We start from the raw sequence: 24,806 nt of genomic DNA, 5'->3' as shown, positions 1-24,806 counted from the left end.
TGAGATGGATGGTGGTGATGGCCATGCAATTACGTGAATATCCTTAACGCCCCCTAAAAATGGTTAAGATGGTGCATTTTATGTTATGTGTCTTTTACCACAATTACAAACTTAAAAAGAAAAAAAAAAGGAAGATAAAATAGGAAAGTGATGAGGAGCAAGACTTCTCTTCAGAGGCTATTTCTTAGCCCAGATGAGTGCTAATGTGGCTAGAATTGGGTAGGTACCAGTGGAGTTGTATGAAAGGGTTGTGTTCATTTGTACATCAGAGATAGTCAAAGGTTGGCAATGTCATATGGTTCAAGCTAATAGAAAGGTGAAGGGAGACACATTCTTTAATGAAGTCCAAGAAAATGCGCATTCTTACCACTTAAGTTAAATTGCAAAATATTTCCTGGGGCACTTGCTTTCAAACTAATAACCCAAAGAGCAAATATTTTCCACTTTCAATCATCTTAGGTCAATTGGAAAACAGCTTTTTTATTTTTTATTGGAGAAGCTCATACTGTCTTCACTTCGTTCAGTGTGAAGTTGAGTTGCCAAAATTGCCTTCAGTCCACATTTGTCATTTGTGTTTCAAAGAGGAAAGTTTCCATTTCTCCATTTCATCCTGAAAGCTTTCGAAAAGTTTGGGCAGTGACTAGTGCTGTTCCCATAACTCACTTCATCATTTCAGCTCTACTTCTTGCTGTTGGCGGACCTCAGATGCCAAGTTTCTGCTTCAGCACAGCTCAAAATCCCACGGAGGACTTTGGTACCAATACCCGCTGACCTTCTCTGAGCCAAGAGCCGTTAACTTTTTAACAAAGTAATAGAATGAAGGGAGAAGGCTTTGTTATTACCTATAATCCACCAGGATTTAAAAAAAAATCACACACACATATCAGCAGTGCTCAAACCATGATGTGTACAAGACTCATCCCAGAAGATTGTTAAAAGAGAAAATTCCCAAGTGATTTTTGGAGAGATTCTAATTCAGCACATATTGGGTGGGGTACAGGAATCTGTTTTTAACAAAGATGTGGATAACTCTGATACATGGTGGTGGCCTGGGCACTATTTTTTGAGCACTTGAGAGACTAAATCAGGGTTTATTTTTGCCTAATGATAATTATAGTCAAACTAATATTATCATTTTAAAATTGGTAGTTATACCAGTGTTTGGAGTTCATAATATTTTTGGAGAACATTTTTTCTAAGCTTGAGAAATATTTTAAGGAAATGAATGAATAAAATGAAGTACTACATAGTTTTCCACAAGTGTTCTGCTCTTCAGGAACCAGAGTCATGGTTATCTCGTTCCATGGCTGGGTTTCTGTTTTATCTAGCTCTCCGAGTGTTGAAGTAGAAGAAGGAGGAGGTTAGAGTCCTAAGAAGCAAAGATAGTTGAATGTCACTGGGATGGCAAAAACCACCCAGGATAATGGCAGGAATGGGGTGGAGAGGCATGTGATGAGCCTGATGGGGAAATCGTCAAGGAAAGCTAGGTAATTTTCAGAGGAAAGGTGGGTACACCTTTAAAACAGGAGTTTTTGAAGAAAAGTTACGGAATAGCAATCTGGATGCATTAGTGGGAACCAGTTTTTGTCCTAGACCCTGAGGTTCCAAGGGCATGGGAGAATGATTCATCTCCGCTGAAGGGGATGGGAAAGAATGTTGTTGCCAGGGGGACCCAGTGGTTAAGACAGAAGGATGCCAAAAGAAGGTACTGGATTTCTCCCAACATCTTTTTTTTTGTAGGTCAGAAGAGATTTTCTTAAACAATGAAATATTGTTTGGCGATCCCACTGGGTATACGACCAAAGGACCAGCAGCATTTCGAATGAGGATAAGGGAACCTAGTTTGCATGACACAAATATGGTCAAGGAAAATGTTCAGGAATTGCTTTTCCTCTGGAATCATGGTAGACGCAGCAAGGACACACACTTCAAAGCAGGGATGAAAAGGTGAGGCACTTAGGGACCAGCCGGGTAAGGCAAAAAGAGTGATGATGCCGAGATGGAGAGCATCAACAATAAAGGATCTCTCTAAAGGGGCTGACCTTGACTCTGCCCAACCGTTTTCAGGTGAGCACAAATGATGCAGCGTAACAGAAATTCCTTATTATTGACAAACGCTTTCCAATTTTAAAATGCTGACAACTAATTCAGATATTAAATAAAATGCGTTGTAGGCCAAACCAAACATATCTGTGGCCAGATCTGGCCTGTAGGCTGCCGTGTGTGGTCTCAGCTTTGGAGCCAGAGAGACCTTGGCAGGAAGCTGGCTTGGCAGCTAGCCATTAAACCTCTATGACCCTGTTTTCTCCCTCATAAAATGATGGGTGGACTAATACCTAACTTTCACTTTTTTTGGGGGGGAAGAATTAGACATATTCTTCATGTCATTAAATGGATGTATGTAAGGTAGTTTTCCTGTGTGCTCCCTGCTCAGTAAATGGCCTTCCTCTTGACCAGAATCATACCTTTTTTAAACATTTCCTCCCCCAGCCTAAAAACCAAATATGTCACTTTAGAAGAGTAAAAGATTGCTGTGTCTACAGCTATAATTTGGGTTAAGGTATGACAATCAGTATAGAGAAACCATGTGCCTTTAAGTGACTTCCCTAATTGCTCTGCTTTAGGGCCTTCTCTTTAGATCCACTGATTGTGTAGATTTCTCAAAGTCAAAGGCAATAATAAACATATTATACATGAAGAGAAGCTGTTGAGGAACCATTAAACTATATTATCAAAAATATTTATCAATAACTCTTTCTTTTGAACAGACACAATTCCTTTCCTTTTGGAAGACCTAGAACATATTCCAATGACAGCAGAGATTTTATGTTCATATGAAGAGGGATATAGCAAATGAACAAATGAATAAGTGAAGCACAAAAAAAGGAAGAATTGCTTGCATTTACTGGTAAAAGAAGAATCAGATGCATGTCACACCAGGGGAAAATCATTTTACCTTTTTCTGTTGATCAGAGAGCCCATGAAGAGATGAGATTGCCAAACTGAATAATCTAAAGAGATTCTGTGGTGACTTAACATGAAGTAAATGTCTAGATTTGAGAGAGGTGAGTATTTCAATATCGAGTGAAGACTTGAACAGAGGAGACGGAAAAAATTATTGCCTAAATGGACTTGAATATACCTGGAAGGATAGGATTGTGGTGGATAAGATGTGTGGGACTAGGTAATTCTGCGAAGTAAATGGTGGGAGGCAACACCGTTTTGCTGAACTCTCCAGACTTGGCCTTCCTCATGTAGGGTATCCCGAAGGTCTAGAAAAGTCTTCCCTCTGGTAGCTGTTTATCTTGAAATTTTCATAGTGTTTTTCAGTTAATTTGAGTCAATCTGTTCTTCTGTTCTTTTCTATAATCTTCCTGAGTCCGTTTAGGGTTATCTGACCACTATTAGCTCTGGGAGCAGGAGCTCAGGAAAAGGAGACTGTACACAATCATTTACTTTCTAGCAGTATTTAAGGAGCTTTCACTTGGGCTGATTGGCTGAGCCACCACCATCTTCCAGTGCTGATTTGGTGAAAGTTGGCCAGACTTCCTCCGTTTGGACCATACTCTCCATGACTTTGCCCACTCCTGTGGCCATCTGGACTTCCTTATCAAAATGGTATTTTGTTTTTGTTATGCTAAACTTGGTCCAGGGACTTTTTTGTTCTTTCATTGTGGTCCATGATCAACTATGAATTTTTAAAAAAGGGGGTAGGAAGAAAGCTTAATTTCTTACAAAGTCTTTGAATCTGTCAACTCAGCAGGGAGAAAGGGATAAGCTGATTTGAAATAGGATAACCAGCAAAATACACACATGTATACATATCTGTATTTGTATCAAGGAAGTTTCAGGATGTCCATATATTTCTTGCCTTTAGCTGTCCTTAAACTAAGGGAGTTTGGTAGTGGTATTTGCCGTTTGGATTCATCCTGGCTCCTGACCTAATTTCCAGCTGTTAGGCAACGTTAGGCAAGTTACTCAACCACTCTGCTGTATATGTATGTATCGGTGTATATACACAGTGTGTGTGTGTGTGTGTGTGTGTGTGTGTGTGTGTGAGCTTACACTCCATCTTAGATGGACTATGGAGATTAAATAAATGCATGTAAAGCCCTTAAGTAGTAAAGGAATAAATGTTTGATTATGACTATGGTCGTGAATATTATTATAATGCTTATGATTGATATTGAAAAGGTCTGGTCCTAAAGGTGGGACTAAACTGAGTTGGCCTTGGTCTGAGGACCTCAGGTATTGAGCTACTGTTAAAGGCCTATGGGCAACGATCCTTCAAATTTCAGAGCCCCGCTGGGGACGTTAGCCATGGGCGGAGTTCTGTGCCGTATTCCATGAAAGCCCAGAGGCTAAAGATGCCCCAAGAGGCCAAGGGAGGACCGATAGTACAGAGATGTTTACGGGAGTCTCAGCCTATGAATTCCAAGTTCTGCCTATTCTGCAGGTGGTCTTTTCAAAGAGTTTCATATTCAAAATTCCCTGCATCTGCTTATATATTCTTTTCAGCTAAACTATATATTTTAGGAGATAATGCTTTTTTGAAGAATAATTATTCATAAGGAAAATGGATACGTTTTTTTTCCCTCTTCCTGATTATAAATGGTATCCAAGCGGCTTTTGAATTGCTAGATAATATTTTATAGATTGTGAAGTGAGAGAATTTAGCAAGTAGCCCCACATTTCCATTGACTTCATGGGTGTTTCCAAACACATGTGAAAGAATCAGAAAGTTGGGCGTCTTTTATATGCATTTTCATTGAAATTTATGGCAGTCCTGGGCACAATCACATCAACACTTCTCCATAGATAGTTTACCATGTTAAGTAACTGTGGCTTTGGATTTAATTGCCAACTTGTACTCTGCTAGTAATTCCAGACAGGAGAATAACAGAGAGAAGGGACCTGCCCAGGTTGTTCTCGCTGCCTGTAAAAACAAATCAGATCCTTAGGGTTTAATTAGAGGACTTATAATTCTACCTGAGGCAAGCTAATGCTAAAATGTGAACACTGGACATCTGGAAGATGAGTCTGGATTTGGTCACTAGCCTTTAGGAATCTAAATCCATGAAACTGTGAGCATCCAAAGGAGCAATGACGCCTCCACCTGGGGCTTGTGCACAGGCAGAAACGACATAGGTGAATGTGAGCTGGCCTGCAAGGCAGAATAATTCAGAAAGGATAAATGGAAAAGGTATTTAAAGTCACAAGGAATCCAAGATGACGACTGGCTTCTTCGGCCCTGCCATGAACAGAAGTCATTGAAAAGAAAGAGTAGGTAGTGTTCTTCCTTCATAAAACCTTATTAACACATGGCCTCTGGGACTCACAGCCACACAGGATGCCTGCTGGTATCAGAGTCTTTTAGGAAAAGAGTGACTGAAGGGCCACCTCTGGTTACACAGGCCCAGTGGAAAGGGTCTGAGAGGGAGAATACACGGCGAAAGGCATAGAACAGCTTTGATAGAGAGCATCGTGTATCGTTTTCTCAGCTCTCTTCTTTCCCACCAGTGCCAAACAGTTATGTGTGTGTGCATGTATATATACATATATGCATACGTATCACATACATGTTTGTTTGTGTCTATATATGTATGTGTGGATATATATGTATCCCATTCTCTCAAGTACATTAGAAATGTTAAAGAGAGAGATAAGACATGTTTTCCCCATTTTTTTCTTTCAAAGTTATGAAAAGAAGGGTTTTTTGTTTGTTCCTGGTAAGATTTTAGGAATCACGTTGAGAAAATTGCTTCTACACTTTATAGCAGATTCCATCTAAAATTAGTGTGTGTGTGTGTGTGTGTGTGTGTGTGTGTGTGTGTGTGTGTGTGTAGTTTAGGAATAAAATTTCAGGCTTCTTGGCATAGTTTCCATTCTCTCCCTTTCTCCATAAAAAGATGATTTCATTGTCTCCAAGTTACAAGGGCTCCAGTCTACATGGTACAGCAAAATTTAAATTATACAAGTGAGATTACTCTAGAGTAAAACTCCTTAAGAACAGAGAGCGAGGCTTAAGTGTATGGTCTAGAGGCAAGAGTAAATGGAGTGGAAAGTAGTAAAAGGCTGGTTTAGAAGGCTTAATACGTAGGCTCTGGCAGCCTGTTGCAGTTACCTACTCCTTGGGAGACACAGATGGGACAAGGCCGGCGTGTGTCGGGTGAAGCAATTCATGAATACTCAGCCATGAAATGGAAAATCAAAATGAAATAAGGACAACTGTAACTCTCTTGGTCTATTAATATTTAAATATTAATACCTACTTTTCTTTGCGAGATGTTACTGAATATTTATTGATGAGAAAAAAACTGATAGTTTGGGAAGAAGAACATGTTCGAGGACTGCATTTAAACAGGGTTTGAATGACATGTGGTCTTCTTAACTCAAAGTAACAGTCAACCTATTAAAATAAGTTCCCATCCAAATGCGTCTTCAAATTTAGGGTCCACTGGAAAAAAATCCCCAGAATGCATTACAACTTTCGATAGGGGTGACACATGGTCCTATTTTCCCAAAACTTGGATTTAATATTTGAATGCAATGGTATTTGACCATGTTAGTATAGAATATTTAAGCTTAAAAAGAAAACACCTGAATTTGTTTATGCATAAGCCTATTAAAAATGTTTCTAGGGGCTCTTGTTTTGTTTATTCTCTAGAATATAACCTATCTTTGAAGTGGTATATGCGTTTTTAAAAAGTCATTCCCAAGCTAAGTAATTAGACTGGAAACAAAGGCTATTCTTAGAGTACATTCCACATATAAAGCTATGCACACGATGCTTTGATTCAAATAATACTCTTATAAAACTTTGTTATTGTTTGAGGCCCATATTCAGAGTGGCAACTTTTGTTTTTGATGATTATTCCATCCTGAAACAATTTCCCCCCTGCCCAATTAAACCAGAAATTAGGAGCACATTTATATCTGATGAGGCTTAAACTTCTCAACCGCCTGCTTCAGAAGCAAAGACCTTTAGTGGTTATGTTCATTTTGTCTCTGCACAGAGGGCTCAAAAGAAAACAGAATCAATTCCCTTAAGTTTTTCTGGAAGAGGAAGGTTGTTTTTGTTGCTTTGATCTTAGCATGCTGTGCATTTTTTACTAGTTGTTGAATATAAAAAGCCATAGCCTCATCTGGTTTTCCTGCTATATTCTCATATTGTAAATCACATAATGCCTTCCAATCTAAAATTAAATACCTAGGTCCAAAATATTATTTAAAAATTGATTTATCATTGCAGTTGATAGAAAGATTTCCAGGGTGTAAAAAAACTCTCCAAGGTTCGAGTAATATGTCACAGACTGCTAAAAATATATTCATGCACTTTCGACAACAAATTCCAGGATGTAGACATATACTCATGCTATTTTAGATCCCTTTTCCTATCACTGCAAGAGGCTTTTGAAGCTAATGTAGCAGCTGGCTAGGTTATTGCTTCTATAATATAATCCATAATGCAAAAGCAGCTATTTTCCAGACATTCTAGAGCAACTCAAGTTGTTTACATGTCTCTGTAAGGTAATTTTCCTATAACTTTGTGCCAATTGGTGTCATACTATTTGGTAAAATCATTAAGTCAAGACAACTGTACTTAGTTAAATTCTCTCTCATACAGAGAACTGCAGGAAAATCACAGCTGATTTGAGGCCATCATCATGAAGTAAATACAGGGTTTTAGAAGATTAATGCAAACTACAAAAACGGAGTTGTATAATTAAACATCAAGTAGTCCAAGTCATAAAAGTCATAGATTAATTGTCTCTCAGTTCGAGTCAGATCCTTTAAATATTGTCTCACAACCTGAGCATTGGTTCTTTCATCAGAAGAGTGCCTATCCTTAAAGTTGGGAAATTTAAGCTCTTTTGGAGCACCAATTAGCTGTAGAAAGTAATTGGCATCTTCTTCCAAAGTTTCGAATTTCCCTACATAATCATAGTTGATCAAACACGGATAGCAGAGTTTGCTGACCCTTTCCCAGTGAATGTCCATTCCTACTGGACGGTGGGAATCCAGCAAATAGTGGACGAACTCTTTGAATTTGACTCCAGATCCATCATTTAATGCTTCTTCACAGGCATTTGGCCGGTATTTCTTTATAATTGCTTTCCCAAATACCGGATGGTAATAGCTATTGGGGTGTTCAAATTTGTCCCTAAATGCTGACACTAATCTTTCCATGGGATCACGAACAAAAATAGCTTTGGTGTAGGTATTCAAACGAGTATATATCCCTTTTAAGTCAAAGCTATCTAGTTTTTTCAAATGCTTCCCGTAGTGAACAGCATCATGGGAGATGTTGTACGCAGAGGAAGCCAACCCACTTAGTACCATCAGAATTCTCTTCCAGTTGGAACAGCCAGCCTTGGGTACTTCACAATATAAGATTTTGTGTTTATCTTCCACATAGATCCTGGATACCATGTGAAAAAGATGTGACTGAGGACGACTCACCCCACCATATTTTTTGCAAAACTCCTGAAGGAAAGACCTGCGTTTCTCTTGGGCCACATCCGTTTCCTTCCATTTGTTGTCTTTGATTAAACTTTTGTTTAAAGGGTGTACATCCAACGGCCACTTCATTTCACTGAACTTCTTGAAAACAGTCCTAGTTCCGGGATGTTTTTCAATCAGCTTAATTGTTGGTGGCCCTGTGGTCTTCCCCAAAGCTCGATCCTCTCCTTGTGAGTGGCTGGTCTTGGTTAAGACCCTCGCTGGCCTCTCAGAGTTGAGCAAAAGATTCTCCTTTTTTCCCTTGGGATCCTCAGTGATGTGGAACTTAAGGTTCTGTTAAAATAGAGAAGGAGAAATGTTGTAAGCACAAAGGAGAGTATACAAGGGTCTTAACATATTTGTTTTACAATACTATTGAGGAGAGCGCATTTCATGTAAGCTGCCAAAACAATTTAGCAAAGCCTGCTGAATACACATTTTGTAGTAAGTTTCTTTAGAGAAAATATAACAACGAAAAATGGTGTCCAAGCATCATTTTGAACCAAAGTTTCCCATTTTATATTATATATGTTTGGTTACTTACATGTTATCATTTATTTGATGTTAATGTGCTACAGTATATTAATAGATTTTCTCAAGCTAAATTATCTTGATTATTATTCAGCTAAACCTACTAGTATTGATTTGGGTCTATGATCATAGTAAGATGGTTACTGTTTTTTTACTATCTTTGTTAACTATGGTTATCAATTATATAGCAAGATACACACACACACACACACACGGCCACAAGATGGAAAGGAAAGTGTCTTGAATTTTCATCTTAGCTTTGCCTGTGACACATTGTACTCCATCATTGTGTAGGTCAATGATTCTTGAGCTATTCAGGAATGTGTTACCTTCAATCATTAATTTAATTAGTGCATCTGAATGTAGATAAAAAATGTAGCTGTATTTGGATTGAAATTTTTGTTGTTGCTTTTGAGGTATTCTATGATGCACAGAAGAGCTTAAAGTCATAAATTACAACTTAAAATTGTAGCAAGGCAAATTATACAATCGTCATGACCATTTCAGTTTTCCAAGCCCCTTCAAAAGGGGATATTTTTCCTCGTGGAAAATGTTTTTATTTCAGAATATTCATTTTATCATAACAACTTAGTAACTATAATCATATAATTTCACTCATGTATGAAACCTTTCTCTTTCCCAAGTGAAGAATGATTAGGGAATCCAGAAAAGTCTAATTGATGTCCTGCTATGTACAATTGTATAAAAAGTAGGACAAGAATTTAGTTCTCTTGTTAGTGCAAGAATCGACCTACCTACCATTTACTGTTCATCTGACTTCATCTTCCTACAGCTCTTGCAATGACTGGAGAAGGGAATACATGGAAGGCAGGATTTACAACAGGGAATCCTCTCCTAGGGATAAAAAGTGTAAGGACTTTGGCTTTTACCCTGGGTAAACTAGGGGGACTTGAAGGGCTCTCAGCAGAGAAGTAACACAATCTCACTTAGACTTGAAAAGGATAGTTGAGGAGAAGACTGGTCTGGAGATATACATACAGAATTGACAGCATGTTATTGGAAAAACAATGAGTAACTGGTGTGCTGTGGAAATAATGCATGGGGTCATCAGCCTAGTGTTGGAGGGAGAGGTGAGAGAAGTTGGCTAGAGGAGGATCTCTCTCTCTCTCTCATTCACAGTGTCTAGAATGATCTAGAACCTATAGTAGTTGCTCTCACATATTTATTGAATGAATGAATGCATAAATGGAGTGAAGTCATCCCCGTGGATTAGGAATATTCTAGAAAATTGAGCAAAAGAGCAGAGAAATAGTTTGCACTGTGGATGGGAGCCACCTCAAAGCATCATGGTCCTTTGAGCTACTAGATGAGCTTTAAGGGGTGGATAGGGCTTCTTTTTAGTGCAAGAAGATTGTATGAGTAACCCCTGATCACCATATACCAACTTGGGTAGCCCCATAAAACAGCTGCCCAGATCTTCCATAGAACTGGAAGCCAACCCTTTGGGGTATCAAGTCTAAAACCATTTGTCTTCTGTCTTCTCAGAGACTGCCAGCATGGCTTCAAAGCCCTGAATCCATCTTTACTCTGATCAATTACCTGTAGTCCATGAAGTTTTCACAGATGATTGGAAATTTGACACTTGAGCTTTGGAAGGTCATGGGGTCATTGATTGATTGCGTGGAACGTACTTAGTACAGACCTGAAATAAAGCTGCCAATATATTTTTGCAGCTACTTCTTTTATTGCTACAACTATAAATAATAATTGCCATTATTAATATTTTATAGTGTAGTAATAATGTTTTATCCTATTGACCTAGTGAATTTCAAGGTTCCCCAGTTGTCCATTATTATCCAGACTGTAATTTATGTGTCTCTACATGTACCCTAATTCGTTCCCTCCCTGCCCCACTGACAAGAACAAAAACAAACTCAGCCTCCCACTGTGCCCTCTGGACCTTCTGTTTGTGGTCATCAAATTCCTCTTTAATCTCTGGAGACTTCTGGAATGTTTGTTTTCCATGACTTTCTTTACATGGAACCTGGCTGGCCCCCAAGATTCTGCTGCCCTTGCACTTTCTCAAGTAGACAAAACCTTATTTCCTTGAACCGCTTGTCCCTCTGGCCAGAAGACAGGGAGCTATTTCCTTGTCATTCATCGCTGCTTCCAGGACATGTCCCTTGGTAAAAGCTCCTGCTTCTATGAAGCACATGCTGCCATCTGCCATCTGCCTAGACCCTTGTTCTTTCTGCTTCATGCACTGAAGACTTTAGCTCAGACTTTGCTTCTCATCCCCATTCTTGTCATTGTGTATGGTGACTCTGACACCCGTTAAACTCTTGGTTCCTTGACCACCTTGCCTTTAATAGAGGTGTTCTTCATTTCTCATAGACCATGTCATCACCAGAGCCTGCATCACCACCATCATCTCTCTGACCACCATCCTCTAACCTTCCAGCTCATTGCTACTTCCATTTTCACAGTCCGTTGACCACTTCTCACTATGTTTTCCTAGCTCCTAGTAGCCAGCATGCCTCATTCTTCTATTTGCTCTCAGAAAGTCTCTTCTGCAGGGAGGCTTTCCCTGTCCACCTTGTTTAAATTATGTTCCCTTCTGAGATTCTCTCCCTTGTAAGGTTTCCAAATAAAAACTCTGCTTACTTTCCTCATTGCATTTATTGCAAAGTGAAATGATTTTATTTATTACTTCTATGTTGTCTCCCTCCCACCCCCCACCTCTATTGTGCTAGAACATGACCGCAGAGGTCTTATCTGTTTTGTTCTCTGTTGGATCTCTGGTACTAACATGTTGCCTGGCACACAGAAAACAATCAATCAATAATTGTTTATTGAGTAAGTGCAACTTTGAAAACCAGAAATGGATTCTTTATTTCAAGATACAGTACAAAATGAACCTTTACATCTATTAACAGGATTTACTTACACAGTCGTATTACACTTCACCAGCCTTCATGCCATATTTAACTTAAAAAAAAAACTCGCAAAACTGTCTACCATGGTGTTCTTTCCAGTGCCACCTTATGGTCTTTTTAAACTCCTCCTAAACACTGATAGTGGTTATACCTTGGCTGTATCAACATTATGATTTCTTCTTCTTTTTTAAATCGAAGGGACTAATGTCAGCTTGTTTGTCATTGCAATGGAAAAACTGTGTGTAAGATGAGTGCTTGCACATAACCAGGGCATCCTTCTCATGAACACAAAACCAGAGTTTTGTGTGCACAAATCGTCACTTTAAAATACAAATCATTTTGGGATATTTTAGATTTTCTGCAAATCCCAAGTAGAAGGAGAAATTCAACTTCTTTTTAATGACCAGTACACATTTAAACATCAGTGAGTGCTTCAGACAATAGGGTATTCAGAAATTGTTTTATTTCCATTTATATTGGAGAGCGATGACTGAGGAAAAAATTTTTTCATGGAAAGCTTTTTCTTCTGCTTTATTTCTTGCAGTAAATGTGATTTTTAACTAAATGATGGGCTTCCAAATAATTGCTTTATAACCTTGTCAAAGAAAAAGTGTTAATCAGAAGGTCAAGGTTAACTTAGATAAATAATTTACCAATTCTTGTCAAGGTGCTGAAAATCTGTATTCAAACAAATCTTTGGCAGAAGAGAACACAAATAAAGTAGGTACATGCACAGCTGCTCATGCTAAAGTAGGCATGGAAGGGTGGGAGCCTTACCTGCCTGCCAAATCAGATTGGTTCAAAGTCACTCAAGGCTGCCTGGGAACCTCTAGAGGCTTGCCAGCAATCTGCTTCCCAGGCTCACTGTGGACATTCGGGAGCAGAATCTATGGGGGTGGGGCTCTTGACTATCTTGAACAAGCTCCCCAGGCACTTTGCAGGCAGTAATGGCTTTGGGGGCACCACTCAATAGAGTATTGCAAATGAAAGTAAAAAAAAAAAAAAAAAAAAGAGCTCGTCTCATACCATCCACCATCCAGGTGAGAAGGATATCAAATATGGCAGGTGTGAATATTTTGGTAAGTAGAGAGAAATACTCTGCTGTGGGAAGGGATGTCACATCAGCCCTCACACACACTACCTGTTGAGATACCCTACACGTTTATTCGCTTCCCTTTGCTGGAGAGCCCATATTCTTCAAGCTACTTTCTAATGACTAGTTCAGCTAGGGAGATAAGTACATGAGGGGAAGGTTCATTGCTCATAAATGAGACTTCAATCTCCTGATAGTGTATTTAGTACTAGTCAGTTTCCTCAGCTTTATCTAAATCAAGAGAGGGGCTAAGTAGCAACACCCCAGGAGCTTCTTGTTGGATGGTCACTAGACCTTCCCCTAGCATGTCTTAGCTCACCATCACTCACCTTATAAAAACCATTATAGGGTGTAGTGGCCTCCCTCTCCATCCCTCTCTCCACTGCATTTCCCTCAATTACAGCAAAGGCTTTCCACGACTGAGGGGTTTGGATTACTAAAATCAAGATAAATGGTATTGTATTATTATTTTTAATTAAGTTTTTAATTTTAATTCCAATATAGTTAACATACTGTATTATCTTAATTTCAGGTGTACAATATGGTGATTCAACAGTTCTATCCTCAGTGCTCAACATGGTAAGTGTACTCTTAATCCCCATCACCTGTTTCACTCATCTCCCCACCTCCCTCCCCTCTGGTAACCATCAGTGTGTTTTCTGTAGATAAGTATCCATTTTCTGGCTTCTCTTTATTTTTTTCCTTTGTGCATTTGTTTTGTTTCTTAAATCCCACATATGAGTGAAATCATATGGTATTTGTCTTTCTCTGACTGACTTATTTCACTTAGCTTCATATTCTCTATGTCCATCCGTATCTTTGCTAATGGCAAGATTTCATTCTTTTTGACGGCTCAGTAATATTTCATTATAAACACACACACACCCCCCACATCTTCTTTATTCATTCATCAGTCGATGGGTAGTTGGGCCATAATTTGGCTGTGAGATTGATGGTATTTTAAATTTGTGGCTTATACTAATGAAATTCTACCACCATCATCAGAATGCTGATGATAATAGCAACAACAACATAAAAAGAGTAGACTTTTACATCTCCCTGTTTCTTCAGGACACCTCATTCTGCTTGTCCTCAAAGCAAATGTCTACAAAGCCAAATGTACCCTGTTCCTTCTCAAAATGGCTCCTCCTGCGCCTTTTTCTATTTCTGAAATGCTTCTATTACACTCTGGCCACCCACTCACAAAATCTGAGAGATGCCTTAACAATCAGAAAGTAAATTGGTTAATTTACATCTCATAATGTCTTAAAAAATCTTTTTTATTTATTATCTCTTAATTGGATATTCTTTAGTATCCTACTAATTGGTTTCTCTGCGAATTATTGCCAAATTAGTCTTCCTAAGGCATTTTATTTTCATCCCTTTAAAATCTGGAACTGGCTCAACTATATATAAACCTAAGTCCGGATCCCTTAGCTGGCATCAGTATTGTGTCACCACTGGGTTTGGCACTTTGTGTTCTGCTCCTGTGTTGACACTTACTGTCTTCTACTTGCCTCCGTCAGGCTCTCAACACCCTTCACTCATGTTCTGCCCTTTGCTGGAACTTTCCAAACCTCCTAGATTTGATAGAAATCCTGCTGATGGAAAATCCTACTGTCTCCCTGAAAACCACCTAGGACTCTGGAGTGGGGTTCTGCCCTCTTCACAGCAACATGAGTGCTTAGTCTATACTACCTGTGAAAAAACCGATTTACTCCAGCTCATTGTTATTTTATTTTCTCATTGGAGAAACTCTCTTAGGCATAACTAAATTGTAAACTATGGCAGAAAGCTATAGTTTTGCATAAATACCTTTGAAGAATGGACATGCTTGCCAAGTTCGTTAAAAGGTCTATTGCTACAGATGAGAAAAATGAGTATTCAAAGAAGCCTAATGGGAAAAAATATGGACTTTTCATGAACCGTGCAGTAAATTTGAGAGCTCTGTTGTTATTTTTTAAGTACTCTGTTTCCATATACATCCTCTGTGAAGTCTTCTCTGCTCCTCAACATTGACATTAATTGCTCTTCCTCTCTCCCCCTGAAGTCAATGAGGGTCTACTACCCATTAGGTAGACGGGTAGATGCCAGGGATGGTGGGGTGACTACGATGAATGTGATCCTTGCCCACACGGAGCTAATATTATTATAGGGAAAAATACAGTAAACAAATAATTACATAATGAGTTAATCTGTTACCCTAGGGGCAAAGACTTAGCAGTACGCTGATGGAGGCCTGGGGAGCAGGTCTATACAGCAGGGTATAAAGACAAGTCTGACCTGGTTTGGTGTTAAGCCTTTTGTTTAGCACCTTTCATTTAACCCTGGTTCGTTGTTATAGTTGGTTGTTTAGGTGACTATCTCTCCCATATATTTGAAGCTTATCAAACAAAGATCAGTGTGCAGTATTGTAAGTCTGTGGAACTTCCACTAGTATCTAGAATAGTCTCTCGAATAAACGTATGTTTTGAGTTTAATTGAAGAACAGTTATCATTCCTGTGCTTCCCTGTACTCAGGCAGTCACACACACTGGCTTTATGCAGGTGACAAGTGTACTTCTGTACGGCTCATCTGCTCTTGTGCTATTATGTAACTCAAGGATTTTGATCATTCATTCATAACACACATATTAAGCTACTGCTATATGCTGTGTTTGGCATTGTATAAACAAAGGTAAAATAGATAAATTTTATGGCCCCTTGAGGAAGTCAAAGTTTAACTGTATTGATCAAAATGAGCACATTATGGGGACACCTAGGTGGCTCAGTCAGTTAAGTGTCTGACTCTTGATTTTGGTTCAGGTGATGATCTCATGGTTTGTGAGATCGAGCCTGTTGGGCTTTGAGCTGACGGGACGAAGCCTACTTGGGATTCTCTCTCTCCCTCTCTCTTTGCCCCCCCCCAATAAATAAACATTAAAAAATAAGCAGTTTATGAAAAAAAGTGACAATTGCCATAATGAAAGGATACATAAGGTATCAGGGAACAGAGACAAGAATACTTAGGTTTTCTGAGGAAATATTTTGGGCAAATTTCAATGAGAAGTAACATCTGAGATGAATCTGGAAGGGTACTGAGGAGTTGGCAGGTCAATAAACCACGGATGGGAAAGACAGTACAAGCTGACCCCGAGAAGACACTGGGGAAACAGATGCAGATAAGAAGGAGAGGCAGGTGGGATGAATCCTCATGCCCATATAGAGTCTAGAGGACATGTAAAAGAGTCTAGATGACATGTAGATGACACATAAAGAGTCTAGACTTTAGCATGTAGATGGCAGGGATTTTCCATAAGGCGGGGGCTTGGGATAAATATTCTAGCAGCAATGGGCAGGTGCATCTGGGGGAAGAAGTTCATTTAGAAGACAACTGTGACTGGCTCTTAGGAGAGTAGCCAAGACAATGAAGTAAGAATGCAGAAAAAAGGAAATTACTTGAGGAAAAATTAGGAAATTGATCATACTGGAAAAGTGGAAGAGTGGGGGCAAAAATGTGTAAGGAATGCCCCCCATTTCCCAGACAGGGGAGGGGAAATAGGAGTAGCAGATATTATGGGAGGCTATGGGGTGGTGTGAGTATTCACTATCTTCAATTTCAGACCTTTTGAGTTTGAGGTGCCCTTGAGAGAGAGAGGGGTATCGGTATCAGGACTCCAACACTGGGTATACAGATTTGGAAGTTGCTGGCTGGTAGAGGTTCTACCTGAATTTATGGGCCTTGAAGGTATTAGTTAGAGCAGTCATGGTGATCACAGCATCTGCCATCTTTGAGTGCCTGCTATGTCAGACCCGTAACACACCACCACCTGTTGCTGAGATAATATTCTACTTCCATTTTACAGATGAAGACATGGAGCCTCAAAAACATAAAGCAGGGACGCCTGAGAGGCTCAGTCAGCTAAGCGTCCGACTTCGGCTCAAGTTGTGATCTCACGGTTTGTGGGTTCGAGCCCCACGTCGGGCTCTGTGCTGACAGCTAGCTCAGAGCCTGGAGCCTGTCTTTGGATTGGGTGTCTCCCTCTCACTCTGACCCTCCCTTGCTCATGTGGTCTCTCTCTCTCTGACTCTCAAAAATAAATAAAAAACATTAAAAAAATTAAAAAAAAATTAAGCAAGTTGTTTAAGGCACACAGCTTGAAAAAAAGGACAACTAATGAGCCCAGATTTTTTCTGGGCTCAAAAAGAATCTGCAGTGCCTGTGTCCACGGTGAAGGGACCCTGATGGGCAATTAACAGATAAAGTTGATGATGATAATATTGGTAATTAGATGTGTCCCTTCTTACCATTGGTTTTGCTATTTTTCTACTTTAATTGTATATTACTTTTAATAATGCAGCTTTTGTGATTTATTTTCAATCTAGATATGAGTGCAGTTAGATTGCTCATACCATCATGAAGCCCTAGTTATTTCTAGTGGCTAATAAGGGCAGTGATAGCAGCGGGTGGGATGCTTGAAAGCTGGTCCTCTCTGAGGATGCAAACCAGCGTGTCTCTGCATGGCCCCTCCGTGCCAGACCCGTTCCTCTCAAATCATAGGCCAAGGGCTTCAGAAACTGATTGCTCAGTTATGATAGGGGTGAAGACTGACTGCATTTTCTACCAGGACACTGGGACAGTCTGGAACGGTGTGAGCATATGGTCCTAATACCCAGCACCATCAGCCCTGTCTCCTCTATTCTCACCCCCTACTCTTCCATCTTCAGTTATTCACTGATCAAATGCCTCCTGAACACTAACTGCGTGCCAGGCACTGGGCTGCATTTTGGAGGAATAGCCAGCAAGTTTAAGTTGGTCCCTGCTTATCTGGGGCGGCCTCAGGGGCAGGAGAGGGGAGGGAGATACAAGGAAGAAAACCAAGGATTACCACACTTGGGGCAGGTGGCAAGACAGGAAGAAGGTGATGCTGGGAGAGCATAAAAAGGGGGCATCTAATCCAGCTTGGAGGGCAGGGAGGGTTTCTTGGAGAAAGTATGGACTGTGCAAAATCATTTCTGTTTCCTGTCTCTGTGATTTATTTCCTCTCTTCGTTTTGTTTGTCCACTATAAAGGCCAGGGGAATGGAGCAAGCTCATTTAACTGCTACATCAACCCCAAAGACAAGATATGGATGTTTATTCTACAGATGAAGGACTCGAAGCACAGGGAGTTTACAGAATGGGCCAACTTAACAAAGCTATTGCTAATGTTGTGCTTCCGACCTCAGTCTTACTCATTCGTGGCTTTTTCCAGTGGCATCATGTATCAAGTAATTTACTCCTTGTTTATTTCTCATTAAATGAATTGATGTAAGTAAAGCACCAAGCATATGTCTGTCACAAGAGAGTATGGTAGTTGAGAACTAGGAGTTTTGAATCATGAAGAACTGGTTTTGTGCCCCTTTTCTATCATTTCCTATTTTATTTCTTCTAAGCTTCAGTTCCCTTGTCTCTAAAATGGAGAAAATAATAGCATTACCTTGCAGTGTAGCTGAATTATAGGAAATATGTGTAGAGTGTCTAACACAAAGTATGCTGTCTATAAATAATAGGTATTTTATTGATTTCTTCCTTAAATGTTTGTTTATGAGCATCACTATGTGACGAGTATTTTTTAGGTGAATATTACTGATTTTCCTCTGCTCCTTAAATCCTTTTCTCCTCTTCTCTCACTCTTTAAATACAGCAAAGAGTCTATGATACATGTTCAATGGGGATAAAGCTGAGTGAAAGAAAGAAGGCAGAGGACAATTGAGAGAGAAATGGGAAAGAAAAAACAAATCAATGGAAGTGGTGGCAAAGCCAATGAAAGAAAATAGAAGAAAAGAAATCACAACTACAGTCCCAGGAATAAATAATGAACACTTGGAGCTAGAGGGTAAAGAGAGAACCTAGCGAATTGTAGCTCTCTCTATGCTGCAACCTTCAAATCATTTAAGCTGCTTGCACACAAAACAATAGTTTCAGTAGTGAGGCTATTTGAGCTGATACAACAGGCTAATTTCTATAGTCACCTTGGATGCAAGGACTAAAATTATAATTCACTAGCCAGTTCTTTCAATTTTGGATTTAATTCCTCTCTCTCTCTCTCTCCCATTAAAGCTAAGGAAACTTAAGATAGGAGCACTGAGGATGTAGTGCAATGTCAACATCAAGGGGGAAGTTTCTACCAAGACTAGTGCTGTTCTCTGGTTTGGCAAGACTATCAGAAGTTGAAAACAGACATAACCTCAACGTATGCAAGTAGATAAGGCTACTCTACAAGGACTCTATTGTGCTTTTATAGATTTCTCATTTAATCTGTCTTCTAAGTTCTCTTGAGAAAATGAGGCTATTGTTTTCAAACTTACGGATAAATAAAAATAGTTGTGTAATAACTTGCCCAAGTTCACTCTGTAGAATGAGTGGGGAAGTCGGGAACACAGTCCAGTTCTTTATGTCCATCCTAGGGGGAATTAGCAAAAACATTTTGCTTTTTAAAGAAAGTCAAAATTTCAATGCAGAGCCGCAACATGATAATGTGCGTTCCGAATGTTTGTTCCTCACAATTTTTCTCCTAGGTGTGCCTGAACGTGTCAAGTATGGATGAGAGTCACAAATACAGTCAATGACATTTGCAGTAAAAGAGGCAAAATAATTGGATGTTTCACTGCAAGGATTTTGATATTTCACTGGAATTGTAGATATCTAATAGATTTGAAATATGGCTCCTTAATATCTCTAATATCTTAATGTTTAGTTTTCTAAAAACTATTAATTGTCAACCAGCTTCTCATTCCCTTGAATTGAAGATGAATAACGACAAAGGTGTGTATATATGAGCTCTAGAGGAGGCACAGGGGAGGCAACCTTGACTCCAGTACATTCTTCTAGAGAATGCAGCTGCTAGACAGTTCTTGCTCTAGTTTTGGGGAGTATGATGGGGAGAAGGAGCCTGCTGCCCTGGGTTGGAATGCTTATGTGTTTTCTTCTTTCTCTCTCTCTCTCCCTCCATCCATCCATCCCTCCCTTCTTTCCTTCCTTCCTTCCTTCCTTCCTTCCTTCCTTCCTTCCTTCCTTCCTTCCATGGGAGCAGGTGATGGTGTTATAGGTATGGATTAGAAAGCAAGGGAAATGAGTCCATGGGGTGACACTAGAATTGGGAACTGACTTAGGGTGGACCAGGGAGGGTCAGAGACATGGATGATCCGTGGAGGAGAGGGCAGGGATGCTTCCATGGGATGGAGAGTGAAGTGCAAGAGAGAAGAAAGCTTTTGTGAAGCCAGGAACCTGGTGGCTGGATAGATCAGCAAAGTATAAAGTATGTAAAGAATTTTCAGTCAGATCCACCAGGTTCCCTACCTTTTAGGGCAGTGTCTTTATTTGTATTTCCCTAGAAGCAGGCCTTGAATCAAGGATGTGTGTGTAAGTTGCTCATGTGGAGTTGATTCTAACAAATACTTGTAGGACAGTACAGAAGTAAGGTAGGGAAGAGAAGGCAGAGAGCATAGGGTGAACTTTTAGGCAAGTTAGCACAGTAGGAACTGGATCTCTGTTCCTCTGGGGGGAGCTTTCAAAGCTCTAGAGTTATCCCACCAAACCCCATCAGCCATGGTGGAGGCCCCTAAAGGGAAGAGGTCTGGCAACCCTTGCCTGCTGTATAGGAGGCCAAGGTCAACTTCTTCAGATGTTGGCAGTCACTGGAAGTCTGGCCAAAATGCAAGGAGATATTAAGAGACGAGAGACTATGCAAAGGCATGGCCAGTGTTGTGACGGGAAGCCAATTAATGTTCTGGTTCTCTGTTTTCCCATTTTTTAATTTTTTTTTTAAATATACATTTCTGAGAAAGAGAGGGAGAGAGGAGAGAGAGAGAGAGAGGGAGAGAGAGAGAGAGAGAGAGAGGCAGTGTGAGCAGGGGAAGGTCTGAGGGAGAAGGAGATACAGAATCCGAAACAGGCTCCAGGCTCTGAGCTGGCTGTCAGCACAGAGCCTGAAGTGGGGCTCGAACCCATGAACCGCGGGATCATGACCTGAGCCGAAGTTGGACGTTTTACCAACTGAGCCACTGAGGCACCCCTGTTTTCCCATTTTTAAAGTGAGAAGCCTCATATTTGTTCTTGTACACGTTGAAATGGAAGTGATGGCATGGGCTGGGGCCCAGGATCCCAACACTTTTTTCTTTGGAAGCGTCACTCGCCCTTTGGAACTCATGTTCACAATGAGTTTGTGTATAGATGCATAAAATAAGGCCGAGAAAAGGAGCACCTTATGACCAGATAGAACCTAGTCTTCTTGGGCTGAACGAGGTTACCCAGATTTGCAAGAGTTCTCTTGCAAGGCAAGAGGCAGGCAGCCCTGCGACCTAGAACCAACTTTGAACACAAAATCTCTTTGGACCCATTTAGATTTATCCTAAAATCTCAGCCCTCTGATTCTGACACTCTGATGGCAGGAGAAAAGAAGTCTTTTTGAGAATGAGTTAGATAAATGCAGTTTTAAAGTGCCTAGTACAGTATCTGCCCACATAGTCAGTTCCTCAAAATGTTAGTGCATCCTGTCTCTGTGCCTTTCTTCTCTGATTCTCCTTTGACATTGGACAGCTCACCCAGAATGCCTGCCTTCCCAACTTCAGAGTTAAATGACCACAGCAACAGGCCCCATTCCTCTAAGAAGTGATGGAGACAGGCACCAATTAGGAGTGAGCATCTGCTTTAAGGACAGCTTATCCATAGGCCAGCTGGCAACCAGTGAAATAGTGTGGAGCAATAGCTTCTGCTCAGGTGTGGACAGTGACTAGCTAAATCCATTCATCCATTTCTCCTCTAGCTCTAGACTATAAAACATGGAGAGGTTTGGCTCGTTACTGACAAAGAGGGAAAAAAAAACCCAATCAGCCTTGAAGAGAAGCAGAGACCAAGAGAATAACTGAGTCAAGGTAATAACGGTGGAGTAGAGGGTGTTCCCATGGTGAGAACTGAGTCCCAAGAAGCAGCATATACTCGAGGGCCCATTTCTTCCCCACCCATTGCCTACCAGTCCAAAGCTACTTGAGTTCTGGGAACGGCCACGCTGTGCAAGCAACAGTGACACTGGCGGGAGCACATTCCATTTGTCTTATTTGGTTAAGCATCTGTGAGCCCCAGATCAGATTTGCCTGTGTCAGCACCTTCGAGTGACACACAGGCCCCTCTGGCTTACTTGCCTGTGTATTTGACAACTCAGCTTTACTCAAGACTGGCTCCCCAAAGCCTGGCCCAGCCCTCTCAGTCTAGAGCAGGCACCTCACACGTTGGTGCTACTGTGGGTTACCTGGGCCCTGTACTAGGAAGAGAGAGTTGCCCTGGGCACCAGACCACGCCACAGCGATCCCAAGCCATGCCAACAGGGGGTTCTTTTGGGGATTTCAGTCTGAGAAGGAATGCAGAGGAATAATGTAAGACATTAAGTCACAGGAAAGCAGGAGGGCAGAGAGGCCAGGGTCAGTAGAGTGAGTTACCATCTGAGGGGGTCAGAATGAACAGGTCTCTATCAAAACAAAGGGATGATCAAAATGCATATCTGTAGGTCTTATCTCTTCATGCACTAATATAAATTTTTATCTGTTTTATCTTAAGAATATTATTTCAGTCTAAAATTTGAAGCTTTTTGGGGTTTCCAAAATTAGCTGTTTCTCCAAAAGATGACTGTACTTGATTCAAGATGTCACTGAAATGGATACTAAGAAGCATCAATGGTCCAGGCCATGGGTTTTCCCTTTGGTCACCCTTTCTTCGTGAGGCCAGTAAGAGTGGCCCTGATCCTGATGCCTAGGTCTGAGGCTGGGAGTCTTCAGTGTCCATACAACCTCATTTCCAAGAGCTGGTATAGACTGAGCACCTACAGGACATGGGAGGATCACAGAGGGGCGCCTGCCATCTGCAGCCCAGCCTGGGTAAGTGCAGCTGAGACACTGGCAAAAAGGGCGGGGGTGGGGGGGTGGGGGGAGGGCTGGGGGCCATCCAACCCTTTCCGTTGCTGTTTTTAGGCAGAGTCCAAGTCCCAGGAAATTGCATATACCTGGGGAAACGCTTCTTTCACTACCCATTACCTACTAGTCCAAAGCCAGAGCCCTAGGGACAGCAATGCCAAGTGGGAGAGCGGGGCTGGTGTTGATATCCAATCACAATTCTCTTCTATCCAGACCTGGATGAACAGGATTCTCTGTCTAACCTATTTATAGAGACACCGGTATCAGAAAGCAAGCCAGCATAATTCTCTGAAGGTCCTTCAGAGATGGCAATCCTATAATCCTTTCCTCGATACAATTCTATAATCTTCTCCTTGGAAGGGACAGACACATGCTGGTGTACCTTGCTCAGAAATAACATCACAGCTTATTGATTCTGCCGGCTGTCCACACAGGGGAAAACTGGGCCCGACAGGGGAAGTCTCAGCCTCCACACAGGGGATTTTCTGAGGGTCTCCCATAACTGAGGGCCACTGGTAACTGGCCTGTAGCCAGTATCATAACTGAAAGTGGATGGATGTGAGCCTCATTCACCTGTGAACACCAGAGACAAGACTTGTACTTCTAGACCAGTTCTCAGACCAATGGGAAGACTCTCTTGCCCCATCTGTGACTCACGCTCCATCCATTGAGATTCTCCAGCTCAGAGCATGCTCCTTCCTGTGCGAGGAGAGATATATTTATACTAATTGGCACCGAGGTCAGTTTGCCTGTCTTGACCCCTGCCAGGGCTCCAGTCTGCTTTAGTGAAAGGAAAGCTCTTGGACCAAGGCCAGAGGGAGACGGTGAGTCCAAGAGTGGGTTTTGGATGAATATGCACACGTTGCTTTACGTGCAATTGTCGACTGCTATCAAACCAATACTTTTCTGCCAAATCAACGTCACTCACTGGAAGAGGACACCTAAGTGAACAACTTGGTGGGAGCAGACTTAACCTCCCATCTGTAAAACAGAGAATGAGGCCTACCTCATGGAGTTGTGAAAAATAAATGGAATAAATATGTCATGCTTAATAAGCAGTGTGACTCATAAAATGTGACTTTTAACCACAACTTTTATATTTCTGCCAAGAGTCTCACCTTTCTGCAGTAACCCTAGCAACCTCTTGTTAACCCTTGTCTTAATTTGTTATTTCACTTTCCATAGTCAGGCACCAAATTCTATTCATTTTTGTCTCTTAAGTGTTCATTCCTACTATCAATATAGCACACACATACATTTTTCTTCATGCCCAGACTGCTGCCATTGCGTGCTAGCAGAATTCATTAAGCATGGAATTCGTTTGGGAAGTATTTATTGCACAGCTAATATGTGAACTCTAAAACATCAGGGTAAACAACTCTGACAAGGATCTTGCTCTCATGGTACTTAGGTTCTTGTGGGTGAAGGTAGATAATGAACAAACACACAAATAAGTAAACCAGACAACAATCACTGAAGTAGAGCCATGTGACCACCATGCGAGTAGCGGGAAGAATGAAGAGACTACATTAAATAGATGTCTAGGGAAGATCTATTTGTGGAGAAGCTACTGGAGCAGAGGTGATTATGATAAACATTTCAGGCAGCGGCAGCGAGTGCAAAGGGTCCTTGCATGGGGATGGGCCTGGCCAGGTGGAAGGGTGGGGGGAGGGGGGTGTGGGGTTGTTGTGTGAGCAAGAAGGGCACAGTGACTTAAGATAAATCAAAGAGGAAGGTGGGGCCATATCTTGTAGGAAAATCAGATCATGGAGATCTCGGGAAGGACTTAGGGTCTCATCAGAGGTGTAATATTAGCCACTGGAGTTTTCAGACAGGGTGATAACATAATGTGAACTG

General features: G+C 40.9%; 1 protein-coding gene and 3 long non-coding RNA genes across 4 annotated transcripts in view; 3 read left to right on the top strand and 1 right to left on the bottom strand.

Moving 5' to 3' along the window:
- The first annotated feature begins 1,744 nt into the window (after nt 1-1,744).
- On the top strand, nt 1,745-8,500 carry LOC120220454. The gene is made up of 3 exons (XR_005525580.1): nt 1,745-1,947; nt 2,769-3,065; nt 8,420-8,500. It is a non-coding gene; the product is annotated as an uncharacterized LOC120220454 (long non-coding RNA).
- Nucleotides 7,339-24,806, bottom strand: part of CHST9 (carbohydrate sulfotransferase 9) — a 204,614-nt gene continuing 187,146 nt past the window's right edge. Inside the window, exon 5 of the mRNA XM_039217563.1 lies at nt 7,339-8,796. Within this exon, the coding sequence (XP_039073494.1) occupies nt 7,705-8,796 (1,092 nt within the window). The 3' untranslated portion in view covers nt 7,339-7,704. The remainder of the gene's footprint in view (nt 8,797-24,806) is intronic.
- On the top strand, nt 13,575-18,769 carry LOC120220466. Its single transcript, XR_005525583.1, has 3 exons — nt 13,575-13,602; nt 18,076-18,272; nt 18,689-18,769. It is a non-coding gene; the product is annotated as an uncharacterized LOC120220466 (long non-coding RNA).
- On the top strand, nt 18,796-23,991 carry LOC120220462. Its single transcript, XR_005525581.1, has 5 exons — nt 18,796-18,880; nt 19,563-19,809; nt 21,815-21,917; nt 22,647-22,913; nt 23,718-23,991. It is a non-coding gene; the product is annotated as an uncharacterized LOC120220462 (long non-coding RNA).

Source organism: Hyaena hyaena, unplaced genomic scaffold (genome assembly GCF_003009895.1).
Source record: "Hyaena hyaena isolate Hyena2069 unplaced genomic scaffold, ASM300989v1 scaffold_14, whole genome shotgun sequence".
NCBI lineage: Eukaryota > Metazoa > Chordata > Mammalia > Carnivora > Hyaenidae > Hyaena > Hyaena hyaena.
Note: the sequence above shows the minus strand (reverse complement) of the source record. Positions and strands in the feature narration are given on the sequence as shown.